Below are 23,312 nucleotides of genomic sequence, written 5' to 3'. Positions count from 1 at the left end.
GACATAAACTTAATATAAAAAGTTTGTTCTTATTATAAACTTCTAATGTGAGAGAAGTTGAACAAGAAAATATTCACCCCTATTAGATATATATGTATACACATTAATGTCCATTTGATTTCCCATTATTTTCCAATGTGAAATATATACAGTTCTCAATTTCTTACTTCTAATCTATAGATTTTAAAATGTAATTTTATTTCGATATCTTAATAATTATACCCAATTGCATGTTAACACTATTTAACCAATTCTAAGTTTATTGTAAGTTTTTTGGGTTGGTAAAAGTGAATTGTTAATAAATATATTAATTTGCAGAAAAGACAAAAAAGGAAAGAAAGACAAGAAGCTACAATGTGAACACAATCGTACGGATCCACTTTAATTAAAACTATGTTATCGAATTATTGCTTTGCTAAAGCAGTTGAATTTATTAGTCCTTGATATCTTCTCGGAGTAAATGAGCTATCAAGCCGAAAATTTTTAATCCAAATTAGAACTCGATTAAATTTCAATTAATTAAATAATAAGTAAAATATATTTGACATATAAATTGATTTACAATTTAAAAAAATAATTAATCACATAACAAATATGATACACTTATTCTATAATTGGTTAGGTTCGAACAAATTTTTTCATACCAAGATTTTCTTTTCCCCTTAAAATAAAAGCCATAACGTGAATACAATCATATAAACTAATTAAAGCTCTGTTATTAACATAAACTAATTAAAGTTGATGCAACAAAAATAGTTTGGTCTCGTTTTGGTTAAGTCATATATAATACAAAAAATTTGACATTATTTTCTGTATATATCATCTTTATTCCAAATATTATTATCTTCCTTATTTTATGTTTTCTTATACAGTGTTGTCAATTAGCTTGCATTATTACAAATCAATCAAATGTGCAATATACATACATGTTATTACCCAGTGAAAACAATCATTATAAAAAAAAGGCGGGATTTATAACGATTTTTTTTGAACGGTCACACACACACGGCTTTTGTAACAAATGTGTAATAGATAAGACGTGTTGACGTCATTAAGAGGATAATAAAAAAGAAATCTTTTGTAACTGTCAAAACCGTTATAAAATCTTCTATAAAATTGGTGTGTGCCTAAAATCGTTACAATTTGTAGGTCGTTACTAATTAGTTATGGTTTTTATAACATCTGGCTATTTTTGTAACAGATACTTTTTCAAATATCAAGCACTTATAAAAACAGTGACAAGAACTATTACGAAGTACATAAAAAACGATGTTGTAAGAAGTGTCACATTAGGAATAATTTTTTTTGTGAAGGATAAGTTGCACTTTAATTATGGCTTACATGCTTGGGAGAGGATGGGGGCCAGCAAAATCCTAATTTTAAGAACTCCATGTAGACTACCTTTGATGAGTTAGAAAACTCCAAATAACCCTACTCCTCTAATTATTAAAATCAATTGAATTATAAATTATAGTATACCACCTCTATGGCTAAATTCATTAAAATGTCACAAATAAAAGGCAAAGACTAAACATAGATTATAAGTTAGGTTGGGAATAACTTTGGATATAAGTTAATAAATTAATAAATAATGGCTAAGTGCTTTGTTTTTTCCAATCATTGTCTTCTTTATCCAACTAATTGAATTTGGAGACAAGTGCTTCATTTCCCACCTCATCCCTCCTTTCTCCTATAAATTACCCACAGTTCATTCACATCATATGTGAATTTCTCGCCTCCACCACTAACAGCACACTCCTTTCTCTGTCAAGCATACACTGCCATGGTTTCGCCAACCAAAATAGAGGTCCTCACCGACCTCTCTCCCTTCATCAAGGTCTACACAGAGCGCCTCCTCGGCACGCCACACGTTCCTCCGTCGCCGGAAGACCCTACCACCGGCGTCGCCTCTAAAGATACCACCATAACGCCCAATGTGTCCGCCAGACTCTACCTCCCGAAACTCAGCAACCCCACGCAAAAGCTCCCCATCTTAGTCTACTACCATGGCGGCGGATTCTGCGTCGATTCCGCCTTCTCTTGCCAATACCACCGCTACATGAACCTTCTGTCCTCCAAATCCGGGGCTCTGGTTGTCTCCGTCGAGTATCGCCTCGCTCCCGAGTACCTCCTCCCTGCGGCGTACGAAGATTCTTGGGACGCCCTCAAATGGGTTTGTTCCCACGTTCTTGACCATACCCATTTCGAGAAAGATCAGTGGATCACCAACCACGCCGATTTTAACCGGGTTTTCATCGGCGGCGACAGCGCCGGCGGGAATGTCACCCACAACATCGCTATGCATGCCGGGTCAGAGTCTTTACCCGGAAACGTGAAAATCCTGGGTGCAGTTCTTTCATATCCCCACTTCTGGGGCTCTAATCCCATTGGAGACGAACCAACAGAAGATATGGAGCAGCATATAGCTTACAGGCTGTCGTTATTCGTATACCCGTCTGCTCCTGGTGGGATTGATAACCCGTCCATTAATCCACTGGCCGATGGAGCTCCGAGCTTATCCCGCTTGGGATGCTCCAAGATTATAGTTAAGTTGGCAGAGAAGGATGACTTTACGTCGAGGGGTTTAGCTTACGCAGAGGAAGTCAAGAGCAGTGGGTGGAAAGGTGACGTGGAGGTGGTGGTGGTTGAAGGAGAGGGTCATTGCTTTCATATACTTGATCCTGAAACTGAGAAGGCGAAGAATCTCATCAAGCGTTTGGCTTCGTTCATCTCACAGTGAAATTTATGAGTGTTTGTTTCCTTGGCATATCGCTTGTTGCTTGAGTATTACTAGGGTTTGAAATAAATGCAGTACGAGGCGCATGAATATTAAGTGATGAATATAAAATTAAATCTAAAAGTTATATTATGTTAATATCATTGCTCCATGTTATAATATATAATAATAAAATTATATGTTAGACTATTCGTGTCACGTTTGAGTTATGCTACAAGCTATTATTTATCGTTTACTTCATTTTGAAAATCATCCTGTACTTAATTTTATATATCTATTTCAATACTTTTTTTGTATTCGTCCCATACTCAGTTTCTCCCATTATTTTGGCTCGAATCATGTTTTCATCTTTTTGATGTATAAATTATGACCTGCCAGTCAACAATGTATGGTAGTGTTTGATGTAGATAACGTTACGTGCAAGATTAGGAGTAATATCCAAACCTATTGTAACATATATATATATATAGGATTAAATGCAATTTTGGTCCTCTAATTATAGTCAAATTCCATTTTAGTCCTCTAACTTGTTAGAGTTTGGATTTGGTCCTCTATGTATTTTAATTGCTTAATTTTGGGACTTTTTTCCTCGAAAAAATATCCAGTCCACCGGAAAAGGTGGCCGTGAACTTAAAATCCTTGGATCTTCGCACCACGTTGATGAAAATGGCTGGGACTTGTCTCGTTAGACTCACAAGGAAGAGGCGAGTCGAACTGTGGTGGTCCACGATCGTCGTTCATACGGACCGCGGGGAATTAACGCGAAGAGGTTGCGACGGTGAAGGTGAAAGCCCAGTCTTTGTGGTGATGGAAACCTAAAATTGATTGAGGAATTTTGTTCGTCTTGAGCTTGAGAGTCGAACGGTATATGTGGCTCTCGGTAATTTATAGTGATGGTGGCAGATTTTTAGAAAGAAGGTGGCAGTGAAACTAGGGCAAAAATGGATTGATTTTCCGGCGAATAAGTTAGAGGAGCAAAATTACATTTAATCCTATATCACTACAAGAAAACACGGTAGCAGAGATCAAAATTTAGAGACGGAATAAAATTCGTCTTTATTAGAGACGGATTTAGAGACAGAACTCTTATTTATAATAAATTATTAGTAACTTTTATTTTAGAGACGGATTTATAATTTCGTGAAATTTCGTCTCTATTCCGTCTCTGATACTGTTAAATTATTGCTTAAAAATCGAGATGGCTGAGAATTGGTTATTTCCGTCTCTGTTTCCGTAGCTAATTTTTTCTTTAATTTAGCCACGGAAATTTCCGTCTCTGATGGTCTATATAGGATTATAACACAAAAATAAGAATTTTTTTATTTATGTATAATAATTAAGTTGTAATTATATGACATGATAATATATATATTTGTATAATTATAACAATAAATCTAAAAGTAAACTTTTTATTAATTTTTTTTATTTTTTTATATATATTTTTATTTTTGAATTTTTTATATATATTATTTTATATTTAATATTTGATAAATTTTATAATCAAAATTGACTATATATTATAATTATTAGTCAATATCATATTTGGATAATAATAAATTATGGTACTTTTATGTCAAAATTTAATCTTTATATAAAAATAAATTCAATCAACAACTTAGTAAATTATATTTTTTTATAATTAAAATTATTATTTAATATGACATATATAAACTTTATGTTATATTTTAATATATATTTGTATTACGTTATATTTTTCTTAAAATGAAAAGTAATTCATTTATAATTTTTCATTATTTATAAATTTATGTCAAAATTTAGTAATTCCTATGAATTAATCTAAAATTAATAATAATAATAATAATAACAACAACAATAATAATAATGATGATGATGATAGTTGAATAATTCTAATTATTATTTTATTTTATATATAATGAGATTAAAAAGTTTAATTAATAATTAGGAGATCTTAAAATTCGGGCACCTGATTCATACGAAATTTAAGTATATACAAGACTATGTCCATTAGATCATATCGGACGGTATGATTTAAAATCACATAGTCTGATTCAACGATACACCTTCTTGAATGATTACTCTTATGTTTCGAGTATGATATCTCGACATCTGTATATCCAATAAGTCTAAAACTTTACCAAATGAATTTTTTTGTAAGTTCTATCATATCCAGCGGTCTGATCTGAATTTTGATGGCCAGATTAACCCATGTTGTTCAACAATATATGATGATAGTTATATTAATGTTATACTAACATTTATAAATATAAAAATTTTGCAGATTGTGAACATATATATATTAATTTCAACTAAATCTATGTAAAAATTTTATGATTCGATCTCATGATTTAAAATAATAATAATAATAATAATAATAATAATAATAATTATAACTATTATTATTATTATTATAGTAATACTAACAATAATAATAACAACAATAATAATAATATACTAACAATAATAATAATAATAATAATAGTAAAAATAATAATAATACTAATACTAATAATAATAACAGTAGTAGTAGTAATAATAATAATAATAATAATATATTAATAATAATAATAATTATACAAAAAGTCAAAAATAAAAAACTCATCTCTTTCTCTCTCTTGTTATCGTTTTTCTTCCTCATTCTTTCTCACTTGTGTTTCTTTTCCATTCCTTCTCCTCTCTCATTTCTTCCCCAAACCCATCTCTATTTCTTCCCCAAACCCATTTCTTAGAACCCTAACTCCAAACTCACGGCAACAAGGACGGCAGTTCGGCAACGAGGACGGGGATGAGTACAGCTGTGTAAGTTTGAGAAAATTTTTCCACCAAGCTTCTTTGATTCTATGAAACATCTACCAGTTCACCTTGCATATGAAGCTAAGATTGGTGGACCTGTACAGTATCGATGGATGTATCAATTTGAGAGGTAATTTTTTTAAGTTCAATTATCTTATATAATTAGAAAATATAAGTTATCTTGTGTAAATTAAAAGTTTAACAAATTTTAGATTTCTATACCATTTGAAGAAAAAAGTTGAAAATTGAGCTCGAGTTGAAGCATCAATTGTTGAAGCGTATATGATTGAAGAAGTGTCAACATTTTGCTCTTCATATTTTGAACCACATGTAAAATCCAGATTAAATCAGGTTCCACGAAATGATGATGGAGGAATGATAGATTCTTGTGAAAGTCTATTTTCTACACATCCCGGACGACCACTTGGTAATAGAATTGCAGTTAGATATCTGGATGAGGATGAGATGAAGGCTGCACATAGATATGTCTTGATGAATTATGAGAAGATTGATCCATTCTTGCAGTGAGTGATCTAACTCGTGCATTATGTCCTCACAAATGTTTCTTATGGACTTGTGTAATAATTAACATATGATCATCACAAATTCTGTAGGAAATTTGATGAAGAAAATAGAAAACAATTTCCAAGAATAACTGATATGGAACTTGAAACATTCGGTGGCTACTTGCTCATGTAAGTAATAGATTACTTTCTAACAATGTATATATTAGCATATTGAAAATTATGTTATTTTATAAATTATTATTTTTTTCTTAGATTCGAGATACACGTAACGAAGTTGACGACATCATAAAAAAGTTGGCTCATGGTCGCAGTCGACGTGTTTCTTGCTATAAAGGGTACTTTGTGAATGGATTCAAATTCCACACTTCGGAGTACGGGCATTCTAAAGCAACATCAAATTATGGTGTATGTGTTTTCGGGAGTACCTACAATGAATATGAAGTGGATTATTATGGAATTCTGGAAGAAATTATAGAATTGGAGTATTACGGGATAAGACGTGGGGTTGTCTTGTTTAAGTGTCATTGGTACGACACTTCTGATAAAGGGCTTAAGTGACACACATCGGGTCTTGTGGAAATTAACAATAAATTAAAATTAAAATCAAATGACCCTTTTATATTGGCTTCCCAAGCACAACAAGTCTACTTCACAAACTTTCCGAGGACCCTTTTATATTGGCTTCCCAAGCACAACAAGTCTACTTCACAAACTTTCCGAGCACCAAAAGAGAGAGGCGTGATTGGTGGGCAGTATGCAAAGTAAAGGCTATCGGTAAATTTGACGTCCTATTAGCTGAAGGACAAGACGAGAATATTGAGCAAAGCGTCGATATTACTTTTCAAGAGGATGAGACATCTGATCCACACCAAATTTTGATTGAAACTGATCGAGATGAGATAATTATTGTTTCGAATGGTGTGGTAGAAGAAGTAGATGCAAATGAATTTGAGGGACTTCAACATGGTGTAGATTTCAATGAAGTCATAATAGAGGAAGATCATTGGGAAGGAGAAGAATTCGAACCAGAAGATGATGAGCAAGAAGAAGAATATGTTTCAAATGAAAGTGATGAGGATATGGACACTGTTCGTGTAATTTTATTTATTTAATTCTATGGCTTTATATGCATTTTATATCAGCATTGTTCGTCATAGTAATCTCAATCATAGAACTTAATAGTTTTTTGTTTTTCTTTGACACAGGATGGTGACTCGAGGACGAGCAAGCGGACGTGCGCGAGGGCGGGGGCGGGGGCGGGGTAGAAGTTTGCAACTTCGAGATGAGAACGAAGAGTTAGTGGGAGATCACTTATCACAACCCGAAGATAATCCAAGTTCTAATCCTAGTGAAGAGGTGCGTGGACAAAGTATCTCATCTCGTATTCTTCCCAGAGGTTCGAACAGTGAGACGCAAGTAAGACAATTTTTCACTTTCTTTTTTTTATATTATTTATTATGCATTAGATAATTTCTAATATTGTTTTTTTTTTTTTGTACAGGTTGGTGAAACAATACCTTCAAGATCTGAAAATGAACAAAATACAGGACAAAGTGAAGGTATTGTATCTCATGGACGTCGACGGGGACCCAATAGTGGAGCTCAAATCCCAGATCATCCAAGTAAAAGGACAAAAGTGACAGTGGTGAACAATCGGTAAGTTCAAAGCTTCTATAATTGAGCTTAATATAGTCATAAATAATGTTAGCTCTATTTCTTAATTTTATATATTTTTTAATTTATTCTGTCAAAATAAATTTATTGAAAATGGTGTTACACGAAACCTCACAAATGATATTAAAGGCATTTTCATTGAAGCATGGCCAAGATGGCACGCAGTGCCAAAAGCATCTAAAGATTTATTGTGGGAGAACTTTAAGGTAATAAATACTGTTTATATTTAATCCAATTTATTCATTGCTAATTATATAGACATATTTTGTAATTATTTAATGTGATTTACTGTTTTGACATGTGATAGTTGAGGTATTGGTGGGATAATGTAACCGACGAAGAAATGAGGAAGGTGTGGAATGAAAATGCGAGTGATCGATTCAAAGAAATGATGTACAAAGCTAAGCAAAAGGCACTGAATGATGCTCACAAACAGTAAGGTAGAGAACGAGAGATGAGTGATATGATTGATAGAGGTCCTTATTGGTTGAATAATCAATTATGGAATGATCTAGTTCAGAAGTATTGGGCCTCAGAAGATTATTTAGGAAAATGTCAAACTGCCCGGAAAAATCGTTTCACTGAAAAAGATGGTTCGATAACAAAACACACTGGTGGTTCTATTCCTGTTGGGGCACATAGGCAAAAAATGGTAAGTTTTAAATATAAATTAAGTTTTTAGATATCTTTTATGCAATTTATTGACATGTGAATTAATATTGTTTTGTACACTATATTGACATGTGAATTAATATTGTTTTGTACACTATAGGAAAAAGAACTTGGTAGAGAAGTGACTGATCTTGTGCTATTTCAAAGATGTCATAGAAAGAATAAAGGAATCGGAGAGTTCATCGACAACAAATCCAAACGAATTAGTGTAAGTATAATTGGTCATTGGATTTAAATATTGATTAGTATATATGTTGAGAAATTTTGTTAGACTTTTATTACATAAATGTTCCTTTGTATGGAAGGTACTGTCACAGGAAGAATACCTTGAAAAAATGGGTTGTACTGATATTTCTTCATAGTCTTCATTTGATATCTCAACTTGGTATGATATCACTGGAGGTCCTTCTAAAGGACGCTTATATGGATTTGGTTGTAGCTCCTTATCTACAAGTTCAAGTTCAATCAGTTCTATTCTTAAAGCATCTGACCAGCAGATTAATGAGTTAACAAAGGTTGTGGAGGAATTTTCAAAACGAGAAGAAGAAAATAGAAAATTGCTTGAAATTGCTCTTGAAGAAGTTCGAAAGAGGGAGGAAGAGGCTCAAAAGAGGGAGGAAGAGACCTCGAAAGAGGGACGAAGAGGCTCGAAAGAGGGACGAAGAGGGTTGGAAGAGGGAGGCAGACCTAGAAGAATTTGTTCGAAAATTACTTCAAGATGTGGGATACACAAACCATCAATTTGCTGGTGGGTCGGGACAACAGGAGCAACAACATTTCAGGAAAGATAATTAGTTTATTTTTTCTGTTGGTTGTTTATCACTTAATGTATGTTGATTTGGGTTGTACTTTGACATATGTTTGTTGACTTGGGAGTAGACATTGATATTATTTGGTAGTATTTGGATGATGACATCAATTATATTAGTGTTGTTGTATTTTGAGTATCTTTTTTGTTAATATTTGTTGTTCTTGTTTGGGAAATTCAGATTTTGGTATTGATGGAATGTATATTTGATGGTATAATGACCAGGATATTAATTTGGGTACAGAAATTAAAAATTTGCCCAAAAAAAACCAAAAAAATTAGAGACGGAAAATTTTGAAAATTTAGATGTCGAATCAGAGACGGATTAGAGACGGAAAATTTTGAAAATTTAGAGGCCAAATCAGAGACAGATTAGAGGCGGAAATTTGTAAGATTTTATAGACGGAATACCTACGGAAATCAGAGACGGATTACAGTTAAATTTTCTTCTCTTTTGGCTACAGAATTAGCGACCGAATTTTCGGTCTCAGATTTAGCGACGGAAATATTCCGTCGCTAAATTATTAGCGACGCGGCCTTCTGGGACGGACTTCCGCGACGGATTTTTCCGTCTCTAATTTGTTTTAGAGACGGAAATCCCACTTTCAGAGACGGAAATTTTCGTCTCTAATGTCCTGTTTTCTTGTAGTGTATATATATATGTGGATCAAACTTTCAATATATATATCATCTCTCGGACCTATAATGATAGTATATGTCTACTCTATCAAAAAATACCCCATATAAGATTAATACCCAAAGTTAGAATAATGCGCTCACACACTAACAAATATATATATATATATATTCATAACTCAAATTACTAAGCAACCATGAACTTAAAATCAGCAAAAAAAAGAAGAATGAATTTAGAAGGAAGAAAAAAAAAGAAAAACCAAACTGTAAGTGTGAATTGTTATATTTTATAAAACACAACGAGAATTTTGTCTATTTTTTTTAAGGGCATATTGCAATTTTCGTCCAGTTTCGTAGGGGAAGTGGTATTTCCAGTTCAGGTCTTTTCCAAAATAGAATAGTGGAACAGCAATTAAAAAAATTTGGCAATTTTGGGATAAATTACCCTAAATTGGTCGGAATTGTGCACGAGGGACGCACGTGAGCGTATGAAAGTTAGGGGAAGCTGACGTGTCTGGTTAAATCGATTAGGTGTAAAAAAAGAAGGGGGAACATGACGTGGCAAAGCTGACGTGGAAAAAAAGGCCACGTCAGCTTGCCAACGTGGACAGAATTGGAGGGAAAGCAGACAGCACGTCTGAAGCACGTGTTGTTGTCGTCTTCTCCCCTCTTTTACAGATTAGGGTAAAGAAAGAGGGGTAAATATTGAAGCCAAATACCTAAATTGTAGAGAAAGAAAAAGATTTAAAAACGCGATTACTGAGTTTTAGCACAAAGAAAAAGGAAATTTCACTGCGGTAAAATCAATCGGAGGGAAGATGGTCGTCATTCGTGCAGACATCATTTCAATATGCCACCGCCTGCTTATCGTAGGAAATCATTTAAAGGAATTAAATTTGGTATTGTGAAAAGTGGAAACATGGTCCCCTGAAGATGACTATTCTTTGTTATTTTGTGAGTGTCTCTGTTTTTTTTTTTCTTTTTATATTGCTATTTTGTAAAGGGAAAACATGGTCCCCCATGAAATTACTATTATAATGTTGGTGTTGGTATGGTGTGTTGTTATTGCTATGTTGCTTAGGTTTCTTTTTTTTATGCTCTTTTTACAAACCCTAAAACAAAATCCATAACAGTAGTTGTGTTCTATGGGGGTGAACTTAGAAACCTGTCTGTTGCAGCTTGCATCGGTGGAAAATTATAGAAATTTGATTATGTGAACGTGACACATATGAACAGGCAAAATCTTGAACTGTTTGCTGAAAAATGTGGGGTTTTTGGGAAAGAAATCAGGTTTTACATAATTAAAAATGGTGGCTTTAAACTATTGTTCAGTGATGAAGACATACTAGAACAAGCTTTAGATCACATCCAAAGCAGAGAAGTTACAGTATATATTGAACATACGCCTCCAGAACCTAATGAGGATGCTGTTGAAACTGGTCCAGTGAGGGGGAGAAAGGGTAAAACAAAGGCAAAGGGGAAGGGAAGGGGAAGGGGAAGGTGATGGAGAAGGAGAAGGGGAAAACTAAAGTAGCGGAGGATGATGACATAGTATTTTTGGGAGTTGTAGGAGGAGGAAATGACATGAATGCTGAAACAGGGGGTGAGGAGGATGATGAAATTAACAATGAAACTGAGGCAGGGGGTGTGGGTATATTTGAAGAAAATGTGGAGGTTTTAGATAATGAAAATGATATAGGTACTGCTAGTGGATCAAATGATGCTGAGGAAGACAACTCTAAAAATGAATCAATTGATATGGTGGCTAGTGAGAATGATCTCGATGAACATAGACAGTTAGATGATGAGGAGAATGGGCCTAATTTTGTTGCATTCAATCCAGATCAAATGTATGATCCTGCACTTGAGTTGGGAATGATATTTAGTTCTAAGAAAGAGTTCAAAAAAGCAGTGCAATCACATGCAATAAAAATAAGAGAACTGTCAAATTCACTAAGAATGATTTCTTCAGTGTCTAGGTTGTGTGTTCTGAGGAGGGATGTGAGTGGAAAATACATGCAACAAAGTTGAAGGATGAACAAACTTTCTAGGTTAATCTGTACAAGGATGAGCACACATGCCCACAAGTATTCAAAGTAAAAAATGTGAAAACTAGTTGGCTAAGTGAAAAATATCTTCAGGACTTCAAGTCTGATCCAAAAAGATGTGTAAAGGGGCGGAGGGTGGACATCATGAATGAGTTTAGATGTCATGTGTTTAGAGATCAAGCGTACATGACCAAGAGAGAAGCTTTAAAGAAACTGGAAGGAAGCCAGGAGTATCAATTCACAAAATTGTGGGATTATGCAGAGGAACATAGGAAAACAAACCCTGGTTCAACTGTCATATTGGGGATTAATGATGAAAATGGCAGAACAGATTTGAAAAGTTCTATGTTTGTTTCAGTGCTTTGAAGCATGGGTTTTTGGGAGGTTGTAGGCTTGTTATGTGTGTAGATGGTTGTCATTTGAAGTGACCTCATAAGAGAATATTGCTAACTGTTGTCTGGGTGGACCCGAATAATAACTTGTACCCCATTGTATATTTTGTGGTCCAGAGGGAGTCTACAAACACATGGGAGTGGTTCTTAACGGTGCTGAAACAGGATGTGTGTATTCAGAGGGATAGTGAATACACTTTTATGTCAGACAAACAGAAAGGACTTATACAGGCTTTTCAAAGTGTTTTTCCTAATGCTGCAAACAGGCTTTGTGTAAGACATTTACACAATAATTTCAAGAATGCGGGTTTTAGGGGTCTTGCATATAAAAATGCAATGTGGAAAGTAGCAAGAGCAAGAACAGTGGGGTAGTTTAAACTAAGAATGGAAGAGATAAAGAAGTTAGATGAGAAAGCTTTTGATTGGTTGAATGAAAAGCCCCCAAGTGAGTGGAGTAAGTCACATTTTACTGAATTGCCAAAATGTGATATGTTGCTTAATAATTGTTGTGAAAGGTTCAATGCAAACATAATGGATGCAAGAGATAAGCCTATCTTACAATGCTAGAATGGATAAGGGAATATCTAATGTGAAGATTGCAAGAAAACAGGAAAAAAGCATCCAAGAAGTGGAAAGGAACTCTGTGCCCGAAAATTTAAAAGTTGCTGCAGAAACATATTGATAAAATTGGTGACTGCATCCCTATTAAGGCCAATGATAGATACTATCAAATTTCATGTTATGATGGGAGTCAGTTCTCAGTGGATTTGGAGAGAACATGTACATGTAGATTGTGGCAGTTGTCAGGAATCCCTTGCAAGCATGCATGCAGTGCAATTTTTAATCAAAATTTGCAACCTGAAGAGATGGTTCACCCTTACTACAATGTGGATACATACAAGTCAGTGTATGAACCTGCTATACTACCAATCAGTGGTGAAATGCTGTGGGCTGAGATAGGCTTCATTCCTCCGTTGCATCCGAACTTTGGATGGGGTCCTGGAAGACCTGCTGGAGCAAGAAATAGAGAGCCTGATGAAGGTAAAGAAAACGATGGAAAGAAAAAGCAAAAGAAACAAATTAAACTCAGAAGGCAACATGTTAAACACCAGTGCAAGATATGTGGTGAAGAGGGGCATAATGCAAAGGGATGTGCCTTATATAAGGACATGCAAGAACCTGGGCTTGATGAGATTGAAATGAATACATTATTTTCAAAGGTACCTCAATATTCACTTTTATTTCTATACATAATCTATTGTATACATATAAACTAATGTACTCTTTTGTATATTAATTTTCATTTTCAGGCAGGTTCATCATCCACAAGTAATACAAGGAAGAGGAGACATTCTGTCTATGAAGATCCAAATAGGGTAAGTCTGCTCACTTTTTATAGGTGTTTAATCCTATTTTACAAATTGGTTGACAGTGTGCTCAATGCTATTCAATTAGGTGACTATGCCTGCTACAGATAGTGGAGTAAATGATCAACAACCAATTTTACCTCCAATTGTGGAACAACATGAGCTAATGCAGCATGATTTGAAGCCAGAAATACTGACAGAACCTGGCCCTACACCCACTCCACCATGTCTTCAAGGGTCTACAATGTACGAACAATTGCAGATGACCAACACAAACATGTCCTTCCAACCCCAAGTGACATTGCAACCTAGACTCAACATCAGGGCACCTCCTCCAATGACTGGTACCAGTTTCATGCCCTCTTTTTCAAGCAGGGCAGCAGCTCCTATTTCCAAGAGAATAGTGAAGGAGCATGGGAGAAAGTGGGTTGATATCTCTAAATGGCCTTCCCAAAATTTCAGATGATCACGTGTAAAAGTAGTATGTTTCACAGTTGTAGTGGATTAGTTTTTGTGCACTTGGTTTTGTGGATCAGTTTTTGTGTTGTGGTGGTAGGAATACAATTAGATGATGAGTTTTTGTGGATAGTTTGTGGTGGTAGGAATGCAGTAAGATGATTAGTGTTTGTGGATATTGTGCAAGTGAAATGTCATGAAGTCAAACAAATTGCAATGTAAGAATTTTGACAGAAATTATGGGTTCAATCTTCACTGTTCTGTTTTTTGTTTGCATTGTTGAGTTTTTTGTTTGCAGGAATTTTTTCAGAAATTTCAATGTATTTTTTTAGAAATTCTGAGATTTTTGTTAGCAGAAAGTTTGCCAGAAATCATGAGTTCACAGTTCATGTACAATATAAAAATTATGAGTTCACAGTCCAAGTTCACATAAATTCTGTTTGCAGAACTTTCATTACACATAACCAAATGTTTAAATATGGATTCGTAATACAATTTATAATTGAAAGATGAGACTAAATACAATACATTGAAAACAGGGGAAAATTCCATTACACATAACCAAATGATTACATATGGATTTTGTAATGTAATACAAGTACTTTAAAAAGACTAAATACAATACATTCAAACACTTACAAATTAAAAATAGTACAATATGAACTAAGCCTAACCATCTTCTTCATCATCTACACCCTACATTTTTCTTGTTGCTTCTTTGAACACAATCCAACACTCACCCAAATGCGTATTATGCAAACAACCAACAAAACAATTGTCAGTCTCCAAAGTCTTGCATGCCTGAAATTTAGTTTCAAAATTTTAGCGTCCATTTCATTCTTCTTGTGCAATAAACCTGGAATAATTGCACGCGCCCTTCTAAACATTGGAGGGTCCTCCCAATCAAAAAAACCACATCCACCCATCTACAATCAGTTAAGAAGATAAGAAAAATTAACAATATAATGAGGAGAAAACTCAGCAAACTGGAGATGACAAAATAGAAAAACACACTTACATTGTAGTTTTTACATGAATGGAATCTCCTTCCAGGATTGATCTCAGTCCATGAGGTCCGAAGCACTGTCCTCTTTCCACAATAGCAGTCGACGAGAGATGAAACACTGCTCATCTTCAATTTCTTGCTCAACTTCTCTTTCAATCGTGGCTTGGCTTGGGAGCAAATTTTTTCTAGCAAACATTGGGAGCGAACTAGGGTTCTTGCATAGCAAAGATTAGGGGTAAGCTGTCAATTTAGTTTGCAGAAGAAAACTTGCGATGTGTATCTATGGGCAATCTGACGTGGCTTTTTTTCCACGTTACCGATGCCACGTCACGTGGGCCTATTGTTTTTTTTTACACACAAGCAGTTTTACCGAACACGTCAACTTCCCCCAACTTTCAAACGCTCACGTGCCTCCCTCGTGCATAATTCCGGCCGATTTAGGGTAATTTGTCCTAAAATTGTTTAATTAGTGTTCCACTATTCTATTTTGAAAAAGACCTAGACTGGAAACGCCACCGTCCCTAAGAAACTGGACGAAAATTGCAATATTCCCTTTTTTTAATACAGAATGTTTTTAGCTAAATTTTAAAAATATATGAGAGTGTTATGTAATTTACTCTCAATATTATCCAGCTTCACCCCCTATAACATCCTTCAAGATGATCTAATGGTTCAAAGTTTTAGTTAAAAATACAAAGGTCAAGATTTTGTTTTCTTATAAATAGGTTAATTAGGAAAAATAGTATTTCTCGTCTCGTAATTTACTACTTTTTCATTTTTAGTTTCATTGATTATAATATTCTCTTTTTCATTCTCGTAATTTTAAAAATATAGTACTTTTACTCTTAATGATCTTTTCATTAGATATTTAATATAAATCTAACGTGGTTGAACTTAAGTGAACTGGACCAAAGTGTTTTTTTATAAATAAATTATGAGACTAACAGTATAAAGGCTCTAATGGCCACGTTGTAATTTCTACTAAAATATCTAATGGAAAGGTACCGTCGTGGAATTAAAAGTGCTACTTTTCAAAAGTTTTGACTCAAAAACTAAGAATTTGATAATGAATGAAATTTACAGTGTGAAAAGCTCTAAGTTGATTACTAAATTAAACCAGTTATTTTTCTGATTAATTATTAATAAGAGACAAAGTACGTACATAATTAAATGCCCTAAAATTAGAGAAAAATTATTGTAATGTGGTTGGAATGAAAAAATTGAAAAAGTATTTTTTGTATGCGTGAATCTTGCTATTTTACGAACTTTAACAATAAATTTTGGTTGGAATTACTAGTCGATACCCCATATAAAATTGATTGGATCAATTGATTAGTATTTGAGTTTATATTTATTTAATTGGATTAAATGAATCCTTGAACTTAGTTGGGCTAAAATAAATTTAATTAACAATTGTCCAATGAACTTTGGTTGGGCTTGATTTAATTTGATTAAATCGAGCCCGGTGAATATTTGAAGTCCAAGCCCATTTGAGGATGGTTGGAGCAAGTTGAGAAGGAGTTGAAACTCCTCATCATGATGAACATGATGGAAGAGTTATTTCATCATGGTTGGAGATTATATGAATATGGTTGTATAGGTTGTCTTGGAGGCAAGCCTAGAAGTTATTGAATTTTGAATTCAATTGTATGTGATACACAAAACTACACACATATCCAACATAACCACCACAAAATCCACGAATTTGATTTCCATTTTTTCTAAAAAATATTCTCCTTTTTGTTCTATATTGAATTGAATTCAAATTAGAACACAAAACAATCCAAAAGCACTAAACAATAGTGTTGTGTTTGGAGTTGATTTTCTTGTTGTTCTTTGTTCTATCAAGCAATAGAGAAATAACTATACCTTTTTCATTTTGTGGTGTGGACAACTTAGAGGAATTCTAATTTGAATTCTCAAGTGAACAGAATGGGAGAACATAAAGGGAACAACGCAAGTTGCAGTTTTTTCTAAAAGAAACAAAAGGTAAAGTTTCATATAATGTTTCTATACTTTTTGTTTCATCCTCTAGCCACATGTCTAGCATGTTTATATGGTTATTATTTTGCTTTTGATAAACACCAAACTCCAGGAAATTTCAAAGGGAACACCCCTTTTGAATCGGTTTTAAATTTTTTATTTCACGCTTCCATCGCATTCCCGGGCCATACGGATTCTTTCAGAACATAGGGGCCACCTACCAACGGTTAGTAGATAAAATCTTTTGCCCACAAATTGGAAGGAATATCGAAGTATACGTGGACGACATGCTAGTAAAAAGCAAGGAGACCAATGACTATGTTGTAGATTTAGAAGAAACATTCTCTATTTTGAAGAACTATCGACTAAAGCTCAACCCGGAAAAATGCGCCTTTGGAGTGAAAGGGAGATGCTTCCTAGGATTTATGGTCACCCAAAGAGGGATCGAGGCTAACTCCCTCAAGATAAAAGCCATTCTGGACATGAAGGCGCCCTTCAATATTAATGAAGTGCAAAGACGAATTGGAAGAGTGGAAGCACTCAACCGTTTTTTCTCCAAGTCGGCCGAGAAAAGCTTACCCTTTTTCAAAGTCTTGTGGAAGGCGAAGAATTTCGAGTTGGACAATGTGTGCCAACAAGCCTTTGAAGAGCTTACACGATATTTAGCTCCCTCTGTTAGTAAAACCATTTCCTAGGGATACCCTTTATGTGTATTTATCGGCCACCCCCTAAGTTATTAACTCCGTCCTCATTTGCGAAGATAACGTAAAATAAATGCCAATTTATTATATAAGAAAATTACTTAATGGAGGAAAAGGACGATATACCCTTATAAAAAAAATGGCCCTCGCACTCGTCATTACTGCTAGAAGACTACATTTTTATTTTCTCTCGCATGTCATTGGAGTAAAAACTAATCTACCTCTGAAGCAAACATGGGAAAGTCCAGATACATCTAGATGACTAGTAAAATGGGCGGTAGAACTAAGTAGTTTGATATCGCTACCATTAAGGCCCGCTTTAGCCCACTTCATTCCAAAAACAACAAGGATATCTGAAGAAGACTTCCCCCTAGCCGAAAAATGGCTATTACACGTAGAGGGATCGTCTATCAATCAAGGTAGTGGTGCGGGCACAGTAATCACTTCACCTCAAGGAGAGGATTTAGAATTAGCTATCAAGTTCGAATTTAAGGCCTCCAACAAGGAAGTTGAATACAAAGCATTGTAAAAGACCTCAAAATGGCATGAGAACTGGGAGCTAGACACTTGCTAGCTTACTCAGATTCACAGCTAATAGTCAAACAAGTAGAAGGCTCATATGAAGCTAAGGAAGAAAATATGATATAATAACTACAACGAATCATAGAGTTAAACCAGGATTTGTGACATTTCAACTTATCAAATCCTAAGGGAGGAGAATGTCAAGGCCGACTGCCTCTCCAATTTAGCTAGTTCTTAGAAGATTATAGAACGAGACATATTACCATACAATACCTCCCCAAGCCAAGATCTCCAATTCATATTCTAGCCATATCCTCCTCGGGAGATTGGAGGATACCCACTATCCAATGGCTCGAAGAGGGACGCCTCCCAAATAATAGGTGGGAGGTAGCAAGACTTTAAGCTCGAGCTTCCTGTTTCCTGCTCCAAGGAGGGCTCCTCTACAAGAAATCTTTCCCACACCCCATACTCTGGTGTTAATCGCAGCAAGAGGGAATACATATTCTTAAAGAAACACATAGTGGCTGTTTTGGAGCGCACACAAGAACATGATCCTCGCTAACATAGCATTACAGGCGGGATACTTTAGGCCCTCAATAAAATAAGACGCACGACAACTGGTTAGCAAATGTGAGAAACGCTAGAAGCACTCCTCCCCCATACATCAACCTGCAGAATCCCTCACAACCATGTTGCCACCTTGTCCTTTCGCACAATGGGGAGTGAATACTGTAGGACCTTTCCCCCTAGCTCCTGGTCAATGAAAATTTCTTCTAGTAGCTATGGACTACTTCACTAAGGGGATAGAAGCCAAGCTAGTAGGGCGTATCACAGAAAAAGAAGTGATGAAATTTACATGGAGGAATATCATATGCAATTTTCGTCTCCCTCGAGAAATAATCTCAGACAATGATCGATAATTTCAAGGTCATAAAATACAAGATTGGTGCAAAGATTTTCATATCAAGAAAAGATTTGTATCAGTGGTACACGCCTAGTCTAATGGACAAGAGGAGGTCACTAGCCGAATCGTAGTGCAAAGAATCAAAAGGAGATTAGAACGAGTTGGTGGAAACTGGACGGAAGAACTAACTAGCTTCTTATGGTGTACCAAACAACCCCTCAAGGGTCTACAAGAGAAAGCTCCTTCACATTGGTTTATGGGACTGAGGCTATCATCCCAGCAGAATTGGGAATACCCTCCCACAGAAGTTTAAACTTTTATGAAGAAAACAACACGAAATTACTAAAAGAAAACCTAGATTTTATCGAAGAATTAAAAGAGAAAACTTTTATTTGTATCCAAAGATATATAAATACCATGATTAATGCCCACAATAGAAGAGTGAAAATACGAAATTTTCGACTCAAAGATCTAGTACTTCGAAGGATAGATACTTACGGAATTAATTCCCAATTAATTCTTTGTGTGTGACTCTTTAGGTTCACCTTTCAGCTAGACTTGGGCTAGTGTCCAACACTATTATTAATTAAATCAAATTAACTTAATAATTCTTGATCAACAAAGCCCGTCACCATTTGTGGTCGTCTAGCAACGGTCTATGGCACCAGAGACTAGGCGAAAATCCATGTGAAATTTTAGGCTCCCGAGTCCATACGAGTACGGTCCTTCCGTTTACCATCTCCCGACATTAGTCTAGTGCATGGGATTGGGTGTCGGTTCCCATCCTAGATTAGGCGTCTATACTTAATATTTGAGATCGTATTACACCAAATTGGTCGACATAGGAACCTCTTCTTCCTATTCGACCAATGACTGTGACCACAACTTTATAAAGTGTAGACGCATCTCTAAGTGTATAGGAGATAGCTCTGTCACATTTTGACAGGGGACGGATCCTCTTCTTGGAACTCACCGTTCTCGCTACATACTCTGACTGTACTAGACAAGGCTTATAATGACCATATCTGAGACATGATCACCTCTCGCACAAATCTAAGATACAGTCATCACATGCACTCGACTGCCGTGATTCCTCAAGTTTGAGGACTACTCCCATACTATCAGAGCCAGGGACTCAAATTTTACCAACCAAGCCTCCAACGCTTCCATATGACGATCCCTGTGAGTCAGTTCAGTCGATTCGACACCTAGCTAATCAAACCATTACTATCGTATAAACATCCCATGTCTGTCGTCGATGAACACCAAACTCATAAAATGAATGTGATTCTTAATGCAAGTCTTAGTAGGACTCTCGATCCCCAGTCTCGAGGTCCTCGACTTGGAACATTTCAGACCTAACCCTAAATAGTTAGTTTCAAGACCACCATCCAGTCCGTAGTCCAATTGTTACACGGTTGTTAAAGTGGTCTGTTGGCATCTATTTTGACGTCCAAGCAATGCTTGATGTAATTTGGTAAGCACAAGAGATACGTGTACCAATGATGAATTCTTACCACATTCATCAGGACAACATTGCTTCAATGAAGATTGCTTGAATGGTTATCAAAACCACCAATCCAATTGGCTTTTGGTCACCCATTCCAACAATCTCCCACTTGACCTTAAAGCCAATTATTCATGTCTTTCAGACTAAACTGATTATGAGCACTGCGATATCGGCTAGGTCTCAAGGGTCTGCTTTTCATTTCTGTCGATGTCCTGCGGTCCAACCCCACGTCAAATCTTCCTATCATCTCTCCAAGTAGATGATGTTGTCTAAGATTTTTTCTTGGACCTATGATGAGATTTCGAGGCTTTTACCTTGTGCCATAGCCCAGCTGTCATCCTCCAAGGTGACTACTTGCGCGGTTATGCTAGGTAGTACACCAAACAATTGGGTGTTGTTTTTTGGTAGTAACAATTTTCCATGATAAGATTCCTTGTGGTATTCCACTTGGAACCCTTCCAATGTTACCACATTATCATAAATCTCAAATGTATGTTTGTTTTGAGATTAAATATTATCCATATGATCTTGGAAGCTACTATCGCTATAGCCTTCCAGAATTAACTCTCCATTTATGTGCGTCAAAGGCTCTTCCTCAATCCTTATTTAGGCATTAAAGATGGCCCATCAACAGCTATCTCTTGCCTCATCGGTGCACACTCAATATCCGTTGTTATACTCAAAAAGGATAAACAACATCGGATTCAGTGCACCGAACAACATTCCATCCTACTTACAGCAAAGACGTAGGGGATGTCAAACATTTAAGCTCCTCATCAATTTACCACGACTAAATCTTGGACAACTTATGGCCAGATAGGAATCCAATTCCTATTATGGAGAATCTTGTGCACAACGTTCATGTTTTATACTTCCACAACATGTTTCTATCATTCCAAATGATCAAAGATGTTTTAACATCTAAAACACTTGAAACACAATTGAGCTCCCATTGACTTTCTACCTTGTTCTTGACCAAGTCATGTACCTCATGATCTTTTCGAAACAAGTATGTGGGACGTTCAAACCCAGTTTGAACTCCATAGCGGATTTTATGAGTCCAAGCCATTTATCCAATTGATGTCCTACATCGCTTTTCCTTGTCCGATTTCAGAACCTTTAAGGTAATTGGAGTTTTCTGATTGTCCTTTGGAGAACATAGACATGGTCAGTTAAAGCTTCAATTACAAGTGATGTTTCATTATTCCATAATGAACCTGTATAAATTAAACTCCGAGTCTAACTTTTCTCCCACTAGTCCTTTGACGTATACAAGACCATTCCTCATACTCAAGACTTTTTGTAGAACATAAGTTTGCCAATTCATATAAAATATGGTGTCTGGATTGCAATTTAAAAAAAGCCAAGTTTTTCAATTGGATGATTTTCGGTAGTCCACATCTAGATGGCCCAACTAATTAGTGAAGCACCGACCGAACCATGTCCAATCGAGGTCTCGATTTCTTCCTTATCGGAGACAGTTCAACATCGTCTCTTCCATAGGAATTTCACTGAATGAGAATTCCATTCTCATTTTGGATGCTTCAAAAACTCCCACTAAATACGCACCACCTCGATCCCATCAAAGGGTTTGTCTCCATAACCAGTTTGGTTCTCCACCTCAAGTCTAATTTCTCCGAACTTTCTAGAAGTGCTTACATTTTTAAACCCTCTACTGGTATTTGCGTATTTAGTAACTTACAGATGTCATTTTTGGATCCAATCTAATAGATCATTTTTGACAAGTATTCTTTATCCCACAAAGTGTTTTCATGGCTTTCTTCTTTCTCAGAAAGGATTTCATAAGTCATTAAACTCAAATCATCTATTACTAGACTCTTTGAATCCACCAACCAACTCATCCTAACTAGAGGGATATGGTCAAGCTCATGCATATCATTTTCTGTAAGTTATGTTCTTGACCAGCTGTCATTTATTTTGACCATGCATAATCCAATTATGCAGTACGACAATTTAATAACTTTAAAAAGTCTTTTATTGATCAAGCTTGTAGTCTAAATTGTTCAATAATTGACTAATGACTTGATCACGTTGGGTTATGTAATCGCATATTATTCCAACATGAATACTAACAGTTAAGTTTACTTAGTCTTGTTGCATTTTCAGTAATGACCCATCCATTCCTTAGCTTTAAGACTACTTGACTTAGCGTTCTATTCTTTAACATTTCTACAAACCATTTGCAGAAATGCATTTCGAGAGCAAGTGTCCAACACTTGGGAATAAGAACAGTAAACATGTTTGCTCAACAAATGTCATAGTTGGGTAAAGGGGATTTCACGACACTCCCTCTTCTAGTGCCCTTTGGTAATTTCATGGAAACATCACAAGAAAATTTTGACTACCAAACCATTATTCCATTTTTTCCTTTTACCCTCACCCATCAAGGTGACAGGAGTACTAAAAGCGCTTGCCTGACTTTGCTTCATCCTTCTTTCTCATTCGGCGTTCGGCTCCCTTGCCTTTCGCTTTTGAGGTTGAAGCCTCCAAGTCCAATACCGATGGTGCAGATTATTCAATCGTTGCCTCGTATTGGACCAACCATTATATCAACTCATGAAATGGTCTTCTCAAGC

General features: G+C 35.6%; 1 protein-coding gene across 1 annotated transcript; it reads left to right on the top strand.

Annotated features, from left to right (window-relative positions):
• LOC105160141 (2-hydroxyisoflavanone dehydratase-like) lies at positions 1,704–2,972 on the top strand. The gene has a single exon (XM_011077405.2). It carries the CDS (start codon positions 1,784–1,786, stop codon positions 2,738–2,740), a length of 957 nt encoding a protein of 318 aa, XP_011075707.1. The 5' UTR covers positions 1,704–1,783; the 3' UTR covers positions 2,741–2,972.

Source organism: Sesamum indicum, linkage group LG4 (assembly GCF_000512975.1).
Source record: "Sesamum indicum cultivar Zhongzhi No. 13 linkage group LG4, S_indicum_v1.0, whole genome shotgun sequence".
Taxonomy (NCBI): domain Eukaryota; kingdom Viridiplantae; phylum Streptophyta; class Magnoliopsida; order Lamiales; family Pedaliaceae; genus Sesamum; species Sesamum indicum.
The sequence above is the reverse complement of the archived record's forward strand: the minus strand, read 5'-3'. Positions and strand labels throughout refer to the sequence as shown.

Excerpts from the sequence above, each read along its gene's own strand:
- LOC105160141 (XM_011077405.2), top strand. The coding sequence starts at position 1,784 with ATGGTTTCGCCAACCAAAATAGAGGTCCTCACCGACCTCTCTCCCTTC.